The sequence below is a fragment of the Pyrus communis genome, chromosome 14 (genome assembly GCF_963583255.1).
Source record: "Pyrus communis chromosome 14, drPyrComm1.1, whole genome shotgun sequence".
NCBI lineage: Eukaryota > Viridiplantae > Streptophyta > Magnoliopsida > Rosales > Rosaceae > Pyrus > Pyrus communis.
Genome location: NC_084816.1, coordinates 6,798,007 through 6,815,039, shown reverse-complemented (window position 1 = coordinate 6,815,039; position 17,033 = coordinate 6,798,007). Strand labels below are relative to the sequence as shown.

Genomic DNA, 17,033 nt, shown 5'->3' with positions numbered 1-17,033 from the left:
TGTTGATTCATTCGCTACTTCTTCGAAAGCAAAGGTATCTCATATCATGCTTTTTCTCTGTCTTTTCCTTTGTCCTTGTTCTTACTCGCATGGCAAAGTGAAAGAAGCAATCAGCCGGCACTTGGAGTCAGTCTTCCGATCTGGAACCGACTACCTAGAATCTATTCCTGATTGCTTACCTAGTATTGCTCTCGAGTAGTCATCTTCAACGGTTGATACACTGCCAGAGAAGGGACAAGGAAACTTCAATCTTTCCGATTCGTATTCAATACGAATTGGAAAGATTGAACAAAGAAACAGGTCAGCACCTCCACCTCGTACTTGCCTGCCATATCCTGAAACCGCTCGTAGACCTTCGGGGGGAGACCAAAAGAATCCTGCTGCCCAGTTCAAGAGTAGCACAAAGGAAAATCAACGAGCGGAGGAGACCAGAAGAATCCTCCAGCCCAGTTCAATATCAAGCCTCAATGGCCCTTGAAGAAATCACAAGTCCGATTCAAAATCAAGTGTTCACCACCCTTGAATCAAATTCAACTCCAGATAAAAGGAGTAAGTTCAGACCTTCGGAGGAGACCAAAAAAATCTTCCAGCCCAGTTCAAGATTAAGCTTGTGGAAAATCAACGATTGGAGGAAACCAGAAAATCTTCCAGTCGAACTCAAGATCAAGCCTCGATGGCCCTTGAAGAAATTTCCAGCTCAATTCAAGATCAAGCCTCGACGGCCCTTGGGTTGACATCTACATTAAGGGACTTCAAAACGCATCTTCTACACGTGACAAGCACATGTCAACGACGCGCCTTGAAGTGGGGGCATTTGTAGACATCGAAATTTCGGTGAAATGAATGTTAACCAATAATTAAAATTTCAACGCTCACGTGTCACATAAATTTTACATGTAGCGTGTGACTCAACGAAAAATCGAAATAAATTGGAAAGGTCATCAAATAGGACACGTGTCAATATCTGGCAGAAATGATTTATTTCATCTGATTATTTAAATCCAAAAAATCAAGTTTTGGAATTCTATAAATAGGAGGCCAAGGCATTCATTTCAAGGAGGGAAGAAGGAAGAAGGAAGGAGAAAGGAAGGAAGAAGAGAAAGAAAGAAGGGAATTCACATTACACCAAAACCTTGAAGCCTCGAAACTCTAAAGCTCTCAAGCAAATCCCGAAGGATCAAGAAAACACTCTTCGTTCTTCGTCAAATCCTCCTTCAAAGGTCAAGCCCCAACGGCCCTTGAAGAACTTCCACCGACTCAAGATCAAGCCCTGACGGCCCCTTGAAGAAAGTGTTCATCATCCGTTCATCCTAAGATCAAGCCTCAACGGCCCTTTGGATCAACAACCTCAACAAATTCACACATCCAATCGTTCTTCAAGATTAAGCCCAAAAGCCCTTGAAGATCCGTTCATCCATCAACCCTCAAGATCAAGCCCCAACGGCCTCTTGAAGAAATCCATACACTCAGTCTTCAAGATTAGGCCCAAAAGCCCTTGAAGATCCGCTCATCCATCAACCCTCAAGATCAAGCCCCGACGACCCCCTTGAAGAAATCCATACACCCAGTCTTCAAGATCAAGCTCAAAAGCCCTCGAAGATCCGTTCATCAACTGTTCATCCCTAGATCAAGCTCCGACGGCCCTTTGGATCAACAGCTCATCCACAAACCTACACCCTACGAAGATAGAATCAGAGGATCAAATTACAAAGAGATTGTAACCCCAAAATCATTAAACACAAAAATATTATTTTGTACACGGTATTCTTGTTTCTTGTTTCAGGAATTTTTCGTGTTTACAATGGCCGTCCAGCAGGAGGAAGTTCGTGGGTTCCAGACGGCGGGGAGCATGAACTTCATGCCCTTCTCTCCGACAGCATTATAGGACCCACCGGTAGCGGGGTCGACCAATACCTTGCCGGTCTTGCCTGGGACCGCACCGCTTCCGAAGATGTTGTCGCAGGCGGTGCCGGCCTCGATGGGGTCGCTCTTGGGTCCCGGCTTGAAGAATCCAGTGTTGAATGGGTTGGTGACGACGGCTGCCACGCCGGAGGCGAGGTGGGCGAGCATGGCGTCAATGCCCATGTTGCCGTTGGGGGGCTTCACCGTCACTTGATTAGGCGTACCGTAGTCCAGCCTCTGGAATGGCCAACCGTAAGCCCCGCGGCACAAGATTTCGGGGTTTCCGACGACGAGGTATGGTTTGTTGTCAATTAAGCCGTGGTCATAGCATTTGCCACGGCACAATTGGTGCACCGTCACTTGGCTCCCGGTGAAGAACACGAAAAGAGTGTTGGGCTTGCCGGAGTCGGCCTTCTTCACCAGATTCTTGAAGTATGTAAGGGTTAACACTTTTCCGATCGAGTACTTGTCGTCGCTCTGCTGGATGCCCACCTTGATGCGGAGTCTAGGTGGGGTACCGGTAGCGGGGGTTGGACCAGTGAACAATTGGTAGCTCTCGATGACGTCCCACCACCTGTGCACGGCGGCGACGTGGTCGTTCTCCGTGTTCTCGAGGGACCTCAGGAAACTCTGAATCACGTTCTTTTGTTCGGCTGTAAACTGGCCGTAAAATAGGATGGAAAGGTTAATGTCGCCGGTCATCAGAGGCCCTCCATGGTATGTGATGGCTCCGCCACTTCCACGAGCTCGGAAGCTGCCGCCGGCAGGAGGTGCTGCATCACCAACGTGTACGACACCACGGGGTTTACCGCAAGCAGTTCCAGGTGCACCACCTTTTCGATCGCCACCTTTCTGTGCACCACCACCTTTTTGTGTACCACCTTTTTTTGCACCGCCGCCTTTTCCCTTGTTGGAGGACAATACCAAAGTAGTGGTAGTGATATGGAGGAGCAATACAAGGCAGAGAGCGAGAGCAGCAAGCCGCCGGTTCCCCAAGCGACTACCCATCCTTGGGAGGGAAGATGATGCTGCCATTATAAATTTATATTCCTTGTTCTTGTTTTTTTTTTTTTTTTTTTTTTTTTTTTTTTTCCCTTTTCAATTGTCAATTTTCTATAGTTTCCTCTCTTTTGTATCTCGCCCCTATATACATATCTTAATTGCAAGAACATTCAAGAAACATGTATGCATGCATGCATGTGCACAAAGCTAATTTTCTCGGCCACCCACATGTCATGAACCTAAGGTGAAAATTATCTATTATAGTTAGAAATAAAAGGAAGAAGGTAAAGCAGTTTCTGCTGCTGTCACAGAAGATTAATGAAAAAAAATGATGGAGGAAGATGAGGAAAAGGAAAAGAAATAGTTTTTGGTCATGGTAGGCATCCGCCTATCATGAAGGGTTCTTTATTATTATTTTGAGTAGTGTTAGGTAGATTAAATTTGTAAACTGAATGATAGTTCATAATATAAAATAAGTACGTTAATCAACACTTAAGTAATAATTCAATCATTAACTTCCATGTCACTTAGTTTACCAAGTTTAGTCTATACATTTAATTTCCCTAGCATTGTCATATTATTTCTCTAGCTTTAATTTGGTTTTGAATTTGAAGAGGGGAACAAAATGATGTCAATCTTTGAATATCACCATAAGAGAAGGAAAAAAAGAGTTTGGATGAAAGAAACATAACTGAAGGAAAAAAGAAATTTGGTGTCCAATTTCCTTGTCTTGTGAACGAGGATTTGATTTAATTATTTTCTAGTATTGCTCCTTATAATCTTATAAAACCTCTTCATGGAGACGAATAAAGTATTCAAATTTGTGATTATTAGACAATTCTGAATTTATCCGAAACACTTTATTCCAACTATATATAAGTTGAATTCCAATCATTTTATAGACATTTTCTTAAAATATCAAATTGTAGTAGGTTTTCTCAATTTTTCAGTTTTACAATTTACAGTTCAATATTCTATGAGAAAAAGGGTTAATTACTTCATATATACAAACCAAGTAAACGGGAAATGTTGAGGGCAGATTCTCACAGCTAGGTGACTTTGACTGCTAATGCAATGTGCGTATCAATTATCATTTACAGATATGGAAAATGAATGGTTGTAATTGTGAATAAATTATTTTAATATTTTTAAATCAAATATAACAGTCACAACACCCGTATCATTGAATGATACATATTATTGAAGTCAAACCCGTGTCTCTAACCTAAGCTTAGCTTACGATATCGGATAGGGCGGTATATCCTGAACCCTATGCTTATTGGATGAAAATTTTGCAAGTATCAAGAGATAAGTTGATTAGAAATGAACTACAAAACTACAGATAATGAATTCGAAGTATGGCATCATTACAAAGAGATAAACAGATGATTTACAAAGGACTCTTTCCAGGTAGTCATTTGCAAATTCATCTCGATGCATATGTTGCATATAGTCCTTTCAATTCCTCCATCATTAATGCATTTCTAATTAATTTAGCTCAAATACCTTAGTACATGCAAATAACTGGGAATTAGATTGGAGATCAGGAAGTACCAAAGAATGAACGTTTTCATTATCTTGATTCTATCTTGCAAAATAACGGAGAATTAGATGGAGATCTCAACCATAAAATACAAATTGGATGGATGTAGTGGAAGAGTGCATCAAGTGTGAAATAACCAAGACCAATGAATGCAGGAGGAGGATTCTCTTCCCTCCTATTTGAACGACTACGATTAAGCCACGACACATCTTATATTGATTTTTTTATAGAGACAAAAAAAATAAACAAAAAACAAAAAGCAAAATGTGAGAGAAGTGGATGAAAATAGAAGGAAAAAGAGATTAAGAGGGGATGGGAATAGCTACAAATAAGCTTACTCGTATTGTGGAATTATAGTCATCGGACTTATTTTAAAGAAGTGAACTATTCACTATTGTACATTTGTGAGCTATTATTAGGAATAGTCAACTTCTTTGACTAGGTCTGATGATTTTATCTTTTTTGTTAAACTTGTGATAAAAGGGAAAATTTATATAAAAAAATGTAATATCCGCGGATACCTGATCCTAATGAGGCAGTTATGCAGGACAATGAACGGATTTGAGGCAGGTTTGATCAGAAATTGTTGAAATTATCCGAGTCAGATATGGAGTAGTGATGGTATTGCAATCCCCCCATCCAAACCCAACTTGATTATATATTTATATTGATAGGAAAATACCAAAACAAATCTAATTTACATATGAGATTGAGATCTATTTTGATAGGATTTTTTTACACCAATGAAGAAAATTATTTGAACTCAAAAAGGCGAATTTGAACCACATTTTTACTAGCTCATTGTGAGGCTAAGCTCACCCCCTTCCTTTAGTGTAAATGATATCGTTTGTTCAAAGAAAACCTTGGTTGAAGGAAAGTAACAATAAACCAAGGAATCATGTTAGTTATGGAAGTCTACCAGCTAATAATTAAGCTCATATATAATGCTTAATAATTAAAACGGACATGAGCGTTATATATGGTCCTATCTATATATGATTAACTCTTTGTTTTATTGACCGTAACAATATTGACCTAAAGACACCATTAAAAGAGCATTAAAGGATAGAGAAGTGCCCTAAGCACACAATGGCAAAAGTTTGCTAAGCGCTCGACAAAATACCTCATGAAAAAAATGAAATTTTTTACTTTATTGTGTCTCCCCATAATTAACTTTCTAGCTTCGCCCTTACTTCTCCCATTCTTTCTCAACAAAATTTAAATAGATATTAACACTATAACTCTAACAATTCTTTAGGGAAGGAATTTAGATAAAAATGTGGATAAATTGATAGGTGTAATGTGTGAGTGGAAAAAGTCTACATATCTTGGCGTATGAAATCCTCCTTTGTCACAAGATCGGGAGAGTCAAATTAGTAAATGAAGAGACAAACATCTAACTGATCAACGGCTGCAACCTGCATGTCACTGTCTCATTCTTGTCTTTAATTTTTGACCAAAAACAAAAGAGAGAATGTTCTTGTATTTATTTTCTTTTGCTGCCCAATTAGGAAATAAAAGATTATCTATATATGGAGACTAAGCCTATGCCGTTCAGCTGATAAATATAGGTGTATGTATATTATATATTATGATGTGGACTCGTCACACTATTTTTTTAAACAATTTTTTGAAATATATTTTTGTGGTCTAACTTTATAATGTATTTCAACGATTTGAACAATCTCTCATTTAGGTCTTCCTTCAAAGATCATATCTACTAAAAAATCATCAAAATCTGAAACAATATGACCGTTGAATTAAAGGTTTAGGATTTCTTTATGAATCCATATTCATCCTTTTTTTTACTACAAATGAATATCATAATGATTTTAGATTTGTCTAATGTTTATCAGAATGATTTATGAATGATATTTTAAAAGATAAATGATTCAAATTGTTAAAATATATTATGAAGTAGTCCTTACAAAAACGTGTATAAAAAATTATGTGAAAAAAAAATTAATGTCACTGATCCTCCATCACATCAAACAATTGATTCAATAAATATTGATTTAATTAGACAACTAATTCCATAACCCTAACGGAAATGCAATACGTACGCAGACAGCAAGCACTTTTTGAAGCTAAATACCAAAACTCTAACCGTTTGGTAGACTGTATGGAATTTGGTTTTAGAGACAAGGAAGACAAGACTTGTAATATATACATAAAGATATGTTAGATAATCTATTTTATTTTGAAGTCATAACTTATCATATCTAGTCATGTTCGTCTCACTTTGACACAACAAATTAGAATTGAACTCAAATCTATTTTAATTAGTCACAACTTATCACAACTAGCTCACCAAATAGACCCAAATATGCAACTTTTCTCTTGTCTCATGCATATTATTAATCACTCAAATTTCAGGGCCTTTTGCTTTCTGACTACTTTTAAACAAATGATATTATCTACACTAAGGGTGAGAAGAAGGCTTAGCCTCACAATATGCGAGCAATAATGTGGTTCAAACTTGCTTTTAGCGAGAATCGAACCTAAGATCTCTCACTTACAAGTAAACAAAAATACCACTAAACTATAATATTAAGTGCCTCAAGTTCTGCCTACTTGTGTGTGCACAATTCATTAATTTTATTATTAATTTTTTCGGTCAGTACAATTTATTTAATATTTTGGGGTAGTTAAAATAATGAAAATTCTTTAATGCTCAACAACCATTGCACATGTTTGATGGCAATGTGTCTCACTCACTGTAACTACAGCTGGAGGCTTAAATGTACGCGCTATATGATGATCGTGTTTATATAATCTTAAGGCAAAAATCGTTTCCATTACCCTAGAGCAAGTGCAAGTGGTGGGTGTCATTAAAAAAAAAAAAAATTGAATTTATCAATTTATTATGTGATAAATTAAATTACTAATTATATATTGGAATATTAAATAGTCATGTATAGAAACACAAGAGAGAAATATTTTGAGCAATATGTCAAGGGTTTCATAGAGACGGACTCTCGGTCTATTACTAATCACGATGATATTGTTTTCCAATTTTTATCTTATCAAGGTGTGAGGGTTTTATCATTTAATATAATTAGAAGTGGAATCATGTTTTCCAATTTTTATCTTATCAAGGTGTGAGGGTTTTATCATTTAATATAATTAGAAGTGGAATCACACAATACAAGTCATTTAATTTTTCAAATTTTCCAAAGTGAGATTTTTGTATTCTTCAACACACCTCGTCACACAAGATTCTAATTGACAATGGGCGCTAATCAGGCAACAAGCAGGAGTCTAATGTCTAGACGGGCCTAAGCGGGGAAGGGCTGTTAAAAATTTTTGTGGCTCTCATGTAAGGGTGGGTCAGAGTCTAGTTTATGATGTTTTAAGGGTCTCCTTGGCCCATTTGAGTTATCCTAACAACTCTTTGTCGGCTTAGGAGTTAGGACCCATAACTCCTTAAGTTCCTCATTTGAATTATGTTTAAAAACTTTAGTGATACAAAACTTAAAACGGAAAAAAGAGTACAACATTTTATGAATTATTGATAAGGTCGTTGATGTATGTAATGCTACTTTTTTAAAACTTTACTAGAAAAAAATTAATTGGATAAAACCTTCGGCTGGAAAAAAAAAAAAAAGAAAAAAAAAAAAAGAAGAAGATTGCAACACGCTTATGTCTTAGAAGGATTTTTTTTTTTTTCTAATAATATTAATGTATTTGTGTTATAATTATTAGGAGGATTTTTTTTGTTAATATTATACTCCAACTCTAAATGGAAGACCCCACTATGTGTACCTACCTAATTCCTTATGCTATCCAAATTCACAAGAAAGACCGCATAGCGCAGTGGATTAGCGCGTTTGACTTCGGATCAAAAGGTCGTGGGTTCGACTCCCACTGTGGTCGCATGCAGTCTGTCTTTATTATTTTATTTTATTTTCATATTTTTCCAATTCAAACGGGCCAAACCCATTTTTGTGGTCCATCCAATCATACAAATTTACAGCCCAACAACTCAAAAGCTTGGGGCTCAATGGTATGCTGAACAAATGCTTTGTATATGTTGTATGACTTAGCTGAACTCTTCATTCCCTTAGTGTCAAAATATCGTTGTACTAAAAAAATGCTTTGTATATTATTATTTCCTTATGACAAAGTGAAATTTGCAAGGATGGGAATTTGAACTTGAGCGTAAGGAGGGTAAGTGGTCGGACACTCTGAATCCTCACGAACTAGCCTAATGCATATACGTTGAGGTGTAGAGATTTTGGTCTGGGTTTATCCGTTTCTGGATTTTATTTATTTATTTATTTTAGTACAACAATATATTTTACACTATAATGAGGGGAGATTTCGGCTAAGTCACATAATAGTCAACCTCATTTGATGTCGAATTCGCCATCTAAAATTTTCAAACCTAAGACATTTCACTTACAGGTAAAGATGAATACCACCAGACCATTTCCTGAGTTTTAGCTCCACAAGCTTCATCAAAGCTTCACCCCGATGCATTTTGCTTTAAGTATACATCTCTACTTGCACAAAATGACCATACTGGTTCAGAGAAATTAACAAAGCAACATGAATCAACTAAAGAACAATGCGAGGGAAAGTTTAGATGCTTTGTTATCAGGCTCGTCACACTGCTTCTGTTGGACAACACGGAAGATGCGCGATCAAAGGACCAACAGCTAATCGAAGACATTGAGTTGCCTCGTAAAGCAATATACCCAGAAATACAGAAGGATCAAGCAAATGATGAGAAGAGAGCCATGTTCCGATATTCCTCATCAGCATCACAAAGTTACTACTCAGTTCTCATCATGAAACGGTTTGGCTTGGGTAAGAAGAAGAGCTCGATAGACTCAACTCGCTAGAGCAAATCAAACTATAAACGAAATCAAAATCAGCGTTAAAATTCTGGATCAACAAAATCATATTTGGTAAAGTGTCTACATAGATAAAATTACGGAAAGGGTTCAACATTTTAAACTGATGTCCTTGGAATATCATATAACGGGTGAAACGCTTAATTCCCTTCAAATCTGGATCCATAATTATGCCTTGATTGCGTACTTCCTCAATGGGTAGTATATCTCCTTTTTCTTCTCTCTTTCTGTCTTCAAAGATGCCTACAAGAAACAATTTGACAACTGAATTATATAAAAAGATGTTGCCATAAGATTTGACATCGATAATTATTCTGACCCCTACAATACTGTGGCGAGGGCTTAAAAGCTAAGCAAGGGTATCCTACAGATCATGTTCCGAAAGAGAGAAAGAAGGGAGGGGAAGGGAGGGGAGGGGAGAGGAGGGGGACAAAAATAGACAGAACAATACAGCAATTCACAAAACTCGAGCTCATATCTATCAACTATACAACAGTGCCAAATAGATGTTAAACCGAAAAAATCATAAAGCAATAGAGCAAGGAAAAGATTCAATAAATCCAAATAGTAACCAAGAGGAATTCCCCAACTACTGGAATCATATAAGATCCTGGTAAAAAAGAAAAACTAAACCTACTCACAAGACTATCTTAACCAGACGAAGTAAATTTGCACTCAAGTTGGTCTATCTTGGAAAATCAAATAGAATAACCGTTCTCCCATATGATTGCAAACACCAAGAAAGACTGGACCCGAAATTTCAAAAAGGAACACATAGTAGCCAGACCAGATAGAGAGATTCTCTAGATCACTCCTTTTCAAATGTAAATTTGAGCTTATCAGCTAAGATAGATTTGACATAGCGCTTGCGGGATCATATCGAAAAACCATGAAGTTATATAGCCGCAGTCTTGGAAATCTTAATTGTGTCTTTTATTTTAACCATGAGCAGGTCAAACAAGGGTTAAACAATTGCATCTAGATCCTAAAGCCTAAACCGTATACGAACTATAGAATTAAAAGGAAAAAAATCAAACATACCAACACATTACTTTTCATCCTTCGATACTAAGTCCCGGTCTCTCAGACAGTCATTTTACTTATTTCTCACAAAATCATTAAAGGGGGTCGTCGACAACACAAAGAAACGAGTATTACATGGCCTATATGCATATCATATCCAGGCAAAGGAAGCATATAACAAAAGCATACTCGCAAACTTCCCTACTTAGCACCAACTTTTAAACCATCGACCAGGCCCGAGTCACTACGCACTAATCAGTATCGAAAATCAAAATTGGTTTCAAATGAGATGCAGATTAGCAGTACCTGGTGCTTGGTGAGACGCCTCCTGATGGCCCTAGTCTTCTTGGGACGCAAATCGAGAGGAAGAAGCTTCTTATTCCTGTAGACTTCTCTCAGAGCCGCCTTCTGCTTCTGGGACATCACCGTCAACACCTGAGCGATTGAAAGCCTCACCACCTTGCTGAAATCACAGACACAAACGAAAAATTATTTGAACAAAATTCTACAAATCAATCAATCAACAAAATTAGACAGTGAGAGAGAGGATACATTTTGGAGAGCTTGTTGGGGGCTCCGCCGGTGACCTTGGCGACTCGGAGAAGAGCGAGCTCTGCCTTCAGATCCTTCAGCTGAGCCAAAAGATCAGCCTTGGTCTTGTGCCTGAGCTCATGGACCTTAATCCTCGCTATTACATCAAAAATTAGGAAAAAAGTTAAATTAGAACAAACCATATTAGATTTCAGAAGAAATTTGATGAGGAGGATGATAATTTTGCAGATCGTACCCATTGCTGCGGTCTGTGTTGCTCGCTTTGGAAGAAGGAGGTGGAGACGAGAAGTGAAACCCTAGAACTCGGGTGCGGTTTTAATAAATATATGTTTCTAAAACCCTAAGTTGTGGCCATTTTGGTCTTTTCACATGAGATTTGGGCTTAAAGTGATTGCGGATCCTTCCATTCTCTATTTGTGTCGTTGGACTAAAATGGATATGGGTTTGGGTCATTCAGTTCGTCAGCTCTATTAGAGCATGGATGCTCTATCTTTCATAAGGCTACTACATTTCAAGTCCTAGAGAGAAATTTCATAAGTGATTAAATCCACATTTTAACTTTTTAGGTTGAAAGGTCCATAAAAAAAATTAAGATAGCACGTCCAACAATCAACTTAAGAAAAACTAACACAAAAAAATAAATAAATAAATAAATTTGTCGCTTAATCAAATTACTACATAAATAAATATATATAGCTCCATATAGAGCTCGAAATATATAGCCCCTCATTGGGAGAGATTCTTTCCTCGGAATTCTAAAATGGGCTATTTCTACCACTTTTTCATCCCCATATAAAGCCCCTCACCAGGGATGCCCTTATCACCTCTTCTTATTTAGAGGGGAAAGACCCTAAATTAATTGGACACTTGTAAGATCTAAGACTTGTTTGGAAGTGATTTTAAAATGACTACAAGCATTTTTCGTAAAAATATTTTTGAAACTAAGCCTAAGTAAAAACGCAAGTGAATCCTAAAATAATAATTGAGATGCTTCATAAAAGAAGCACATAACTGTTTTACGCAAGTGAGTCTTTAAAAAAGCACTTAAAGTGCTTCTTGAAAGAAGCACTTCAAGTGCTTTTAGAATCCAAAGACATTTTTTCTAAAAACGATTTCAGTCATTTTAAAAACGCTTTCAAATGAACCCCTAAATTACTAGGGACTTCCTCCTTTTAGTCTTTATGCTTAGTCCAATTCCAATGGCTGAGTTAAAATCTAAAATTAGGTTTTAAACCTGCTCGACTATCTCTAACCATTGGGCCTACAACAAGTTTCGGAATAAAATCTAATATTTGGGAAGTTTTAGCCCAAAAAAGCCAAACCTATTTTCTGGCCCATCACTATGCGTGCATGCGCAAGAAAGAAAAAAAAGCATGCTAGGCGCATTGACGCGGCCCATGTCCTGCACGCGACAAAGCTGCAGCGGGTATGACCCACACCACTGACAGCTTTGTCGGTCAAACAAATCCTCCCTCGAAGGTTATTTTGATCACACGGTTCATATTTAAATCCTATTTTTTAAATATAATAAATACATTAAATTTAACGATTGAGATCGAATATAATCAAAACAAAAGATCTAACATTCCAAAACTAAACCCAATGGCTAAAACAATTTAAAAAATTATTTAAACTAAATTCACCAAAAAACTCTGTAAACATCCATACAAAATTCACTTTTCACGTAAAATTCTTCTAATTTTTCCTTTCTACCCACTTCTAAAACTGTTTCTTTCTATTGCAAACAAAATCAATGGGTTAAAACGTTTGTATTAGAAGATGAAACATATTTAACGATTTTTCATTATTTATTGGAATCTAAACATTTTTAAGTTAAAGTGTTCATAAAAATAAATTAGAATCATCTACCAAAAAAAAAAAAAAAAAATAAGTTACCAAAAAAAAAAAAACCCTAAACTCATCATTTAATAATCTTGGGCTAAAATCATTGGAGAAGAAAAACTGTTTTTTCAGTTGAAACCTAAACTTTTCAAGCTAAAAATTTAGTTTTTACCCGACCATTGGAGTTGGTCATAGTGAGTTTAAGCTACAGTTATAGTTACCAAAGCTATAATAAACTTCTTGACCAAAAAAAAGATTTAGTAAACTTGTATTGTTGTATTTAGAGTATAGTTGATGGTAATGAGTTAATAATTCAAGTGGTTAAAAATGTTTTGATAGTTTCAATGTTTAGTTCCCTCATACCTGATGCTTATAATAAAAATAAATAAAAAATCATAGATGGTGGCAGCAGCTTTTTGCCACAGTCCGTTTAGTCATGATCAAACTTTGGTAGGTATAAGATGGTAAGACTAAGACAAATGATTGCAATGAATGATGTGCAATTGTAAGATTTATGAGCAACATTGATCATCTTTCAAATTGAGCAGCCAAATGATGAGTTAGTTCAATTTTATGGAAAGATAACTTGAGAAATGGCCATCGAATTTCAATTAATAGGATTTTTGGTCCTTGAAATAAAAATTCGTGAATATGGTCCCTTAACTTGTTATAATATGAAGTAATGATCTTTCTGGTTAACCCCACTAGAATTTCTATCTTTTTTCCCCTTTAAATCCTTTAGTTTGGATAGAAAGTATAACGGCGTTAACCAAAAGAATCATTGCTCTGCATTACAACAAGTTCATGAATCAATGCTCACGAATTTCAGCTAACAAATCTTTGTAACATCAATTAATCAAGGCAGTGATGGATGCCCATTACAACCCTAGTCAAAAGGAGAGGCTTTCCATGAAAATCAATTAGAAGGGAATAATCATCTTTGCAATTCCCAGCTAATCAGAAGGCAATCGATGGTTACAATACTTGTGGTTTACAACTTTGTACTTCATCTACAAAAAGATGTCACTCGGGGATTTGGCCCAGTTTGGGTGCAAAATGCCAATGTTTGATGGAACACAACTCAGTCCTTTATCCCATTCCCCATGCGTAATCATTTCACAATCAAATAACAATTAATAACAGCTAAATAAAATCAGGATACTGGACATTCTATATGACCAGCAAGCAGGTATGCAATGCTGTACAGTAAACTGCAGCAAAGTTTGGGACGAAGTAGAAAGTAGAATGTTCTAATCATCGTGCAGTATTGTAGGATAAGAATGCAAAACGAAAAAAGTAAGATGGGAATGTCCAACTAAGAAGGTCGGTAAAACATCCCTTTTACATTTTGAGGTTCTGATTTAATGGGTAAAATTAATAAATTATGTGTGTTTTAAGCTAAGTGGTCAGATTATCATGCTTTGACCCACTGCCACCTTCTCCCAGTTACACTAATTTGGCACCATCCAACCATTATTGCCCCTTGCTTTGTCGCTTATAATTATTTTGAAGTTCCTATTTCATATCGTAAGAAGTGGACATAATTTTACAGCATTAAAGGTGATTGTTTTGTTTCAAATGTAGTTACCAAGGTTTTAAAAAATAATGTATAAAATAGATAGAGATCTAGTCAAAGGTGCTTCGGAAACTAATGCATGCTTGCTTAGCATCGCATTTAAGAGTAAATAATTAGTCAGTTAGTAAATGTACATGCACAAGAAAGCCGACCTTCACAAAACTGAAAATCTTGTTGGCTTCAGACCGTACATGCACAACAAAATATCGAATTTTTTCTTTTAAAAAAATTAATTTATAAAATTTGAACTCAGAATCTTCTTCAACAACGTATAAAACCTGACAAGTGACAATCATATTCTCTATATATGAGAAAACCAAATGTGATTCGCACCCAACTAGCCAACCATAGGGATATTCATGCTATATATGCATGGCGAGGGTGAAATGTAAAACAATATGATGTAACAATAATAGAACTAGATCCTATTTTTAGAGAAATAGTTGAGCTAGCATACCACACAAAGATGACCACAACTTTAATAAAATTATCCCCACCTCTCAAATCAATGGAAAATGAGATTTTCAATAACAAAAAAAATTTCACAACTTTGAACTTTGACAGACTAATGGATCACTTCTAATCTTCTAAGGTACTATCATCCTCTCTCTTCTAAGAGATTTTCTTTTGTCATTGATTCCTCATGTATCAAATGTTTATTAGACAAATAATAAACGTCTATTGAATGAATGAATGATGCCATTAGAATAGTGCAATGGTTGCAAGAAATTTTCCTTCTAGGAATGAGATTCACTTTGGATCTCTGTGTCCTAAGTCTGGACTGAGAGATTTGGGCGTTCAAGTTTTTAAGTGGGTTAGTGGGATGCTAATAGGGCCGTATAACTAAAAATGAGGGATCCGAATATCTCGATTTGCGGATTTCGGACACAAATATCTGGAGTTGATCCCAATCCTTTCTTCTATTCCTTGATGTGGGGCCTGATCAGAACTACATCTTTTTTCTTTGGCTTTCCATTTCATCCAGCAACCTAATTTAAAAGGAGACTAGTTGGCCTCTTTTGAAGAAAATCGATCCTTGTATCACTTATTCACTCTTCTATTTCTCCTCAATCTTCACCAAACAAAAGCTACCCCATTTATAGTCCAAGTTATTCTCCAGTTAGCCATGAAAGGAATGGATATTTTCTGTGCATCTGCAGCTTCTACAGCCATTTGCTCTAGCCTGGACCAACGTGCTATGGTCCGCCAAGGCCTCGGGCCCCTTGACCATCGTCATCACTATCATCTTCGTGATCGCGATCAACTGAAAAACCAACCTCATCATCAAACTCACCATGCCCCTTGCTCATCTCAGTTACCTATCGATCCCAAACCGTTTTACGAGAAATGTAGAAAGAGTTTTTCTAGTGCACAAAGTCAGCCACGCAGAAAAAGCTCTGCTGACATACGTGACTCAACAAGGACTTACAGTACCAACGGCTCTTCTTCTTCTCGGTTTCTCTTAAGTGACTCGCCCTTCATCGACTGGATACCGAAGCCCGATCATAAGAATCTCTCGGCTGCGTTTGTTCCTCCTCAAGTACCCTCTAAGCCTGGAGGTTTGATGAGCTCAAATGGTCATTCTAATACTGATTTGAAGTCTTCCTCTACTCGTTTTCGTCACCAGGTAAACCTAATTTTCATTTTTCTTCTGTTTCTTTTTATTTTTTGCTGTTGGACAATTGAGCTCATGCATATAGTTGTTCAACTGTTGTAGGTTGTTGCTTTGAGGGTCTCAATGCACTGCAAGGGTTGTGAAGGACAAGTGAGAAAGCACCTCTCTAAAATGGAAGGTATAGTTATTTACTAGATGGAGAAAGAAAAAATACTTAAAATTTCGTATAATTTTGTATATATCTAATAATTACATTTGTATACATTTCTTTATACCTCAAACCAAATTAGTTTTGTATTAAAAAACAAATTAGTTTAGGTGTTTGTATCTTGAGTTTGTCAGTAGCGGGATGTAAAGAATATTCTCATGTCAGAAAATTTAATATGTTATAATGTCAGACATTTTTTTAAAAATTTATAATTTTTTTTGTTTATTGATAATTCAGATAGTCCTTATTCAAGCATGTTAATGTTATGTGCAACATCACTTGGAATGAAAATTGAAATAATAGATGATGTTTCTGTAATGCGATGCTGAATTTCTGCAGGAGTGACTTCATTTAGCATAGATTTCCCGACAAAGAAAGTCACGGTGATGGGGGACGTGACCCCATCGGCTGTGCTCTCAAGCGTATCCAAGGTGAAGAAAGCCCAGCTCTGGCCTTCTCCAACATCATCATCACCCTCATCACCGTCGGTGGTCAGCATGAACCACTCATGAACCCTAAATTAATTAAATCAGTTATCTCTTTTCTTATGGGTAATATTATTTGCACACATTTTTTTACCTCTCACACACTCTTGTTAATTTTTGTTTATTGATCTTCTTTCAATTCATTCGATCTGATAATCGAAAATTAAATGAGATGTGTGAGAGGGAAAAAAATGTCTTGATAGCACTACTCTATGTTATATATTCTCTACCATATTTCAAGTTTTCAGGCCTGCATGTGTGTTTGTAATTTGTATGATTAAGTTTTTAACTAATTAATTGTTAAGTCAATAATCAAGTTTGGTATCTTATATGTAAATGCAAAACAATCTGAGCATTTCACCAATCACCACCCCACATATCCACGACTTCGTTTCACTTTTCAGTTTTGAGCATATATGTACTTAT

General features: G+C 36.5%; 3 protein-coding genes and 1 non-coding gene across 4 annotated transcripts; 2 read left to right on the top strand and 2 right to left on the bottom strand.

The window, feature by feature from the left end:
* Window positions 1-1,779: 1,779 nt before the first annotated feature.
* Window positions 1,780-2,937, bottom strand: LOC137714284 (protein EXORDIUM-like 1). Its single transcript, XM_068453528.1, has one exon. It carries the CDS (start codon window positions 2,935-2,937, stop codon window positions 1,780-1,782), a length of 1,158 nt encoding a protein of 385 aa, XP_068309629.1.
* A 5,312-nt stretch (window positions 2,938-8,249) lies between these two features.
* On the top strand, window positions 8,250-8,323 carry TRNAR-UCG (transfer RNA arginine (anticodon UCG)). The gene has a single exon. It is a non-coding gene; the product is annotated as a tRNA-Arg (tRNA).
* A 985-nt stretch (window positions 8,324-9,308) lies between these two features.
* On the bottom strand, window positions 9,309-11,224 carry LOC137715246 (large ribosomal subunit protein uL29-like). The gene is made up of 4 exons (XM_068454500.1): window positions 11,117-11,224; window positions 10,882-11,017; window positions 10,636-10,792; window positions 9,309-9,549 (listed from the first exon to the last, which is right to left on the bottom strand). Exons 1-4 carry the CDS (start codon window positions 11,118-11,120, stop codon window positions 9,475-9,477), a joined length of 372 nt encoding a protein of 123 aa, XP_068310601.1. The 5' UTR covers window positions 11,121-11,224; the 3' UTR covers window positions 9,309-9,474.
* A 4,007-nt stretch (window positions 11,225-15,231) lies between these two features.
* LOC137714136 (protein SODIUM POTASSIUM ROOT DEFECTIVE 2) lies at window positions 15,232-16,863 on the top strand. The gene is made up of 3 exons (XM_068453418.1): window positions 15,232-15,926; window positions 16,017-16,092; window positions 16,462-16,863. Exons 1-3 carry the CDS (start codon window positions 15,426-15,428, stop codon window positions 16,632-16,634), a joined length of 750 nt encoding a protein of 249 aa, XP_068309519.1. The 5' UTR covers window positions 15,232-15,425; the 3' UTR covers window positions 16,635-16,863.
* The last annotated feature ends 170 nt before the right edge of the window (window positions 16,864-17,033 follow it).

Coding starts and splice junctions, on each gene's coding strand:
- LOC137714284 (XM_068453528.1), bottom strand. CDS start 2,937: ATGGCAGCATCATCTTCCCTCCCAAGGATGGGTAGTCGCTTGGGGAAC.
- LOC137715246 (XM_068454500.1), bottom strand. Junction 10,793..10,881: donor CCCAACAAGCTCTCCAAAAT/GTATCCTCTCTC, acceptor CTGTGATTTCAG/CAAGGTGGTGAGGCTTTCAA. Junction 9,550..10,635: donor GGCGTCTCACCAAGCACCAG/GTACTGCTAATC, acceptor TGTTTCTTGTAG/GCATCTTTGAAGACAGAAAG.
- LOC137714136 (XM_068453418.1), top strand. CDS start 15,426: ATGAAAGGAATGGATATTTTCTGTGCATCTGCAGCTTCTACAGCCATT. Junction 15,927..16,016: donor CTACTCGTTTTCGTCACCAG/GTAAACCTAATT, acceptor CAACTGTTGTAG/GTTGTTGCTTTGAGGGTCTC. Junction 16,093..16,461: donor GCACCTCTCTAAAATGGAAG/GTATAGTTATTT, acceptor GAATTTCTGCAG/GAGTGACTTCATTTAGCATA.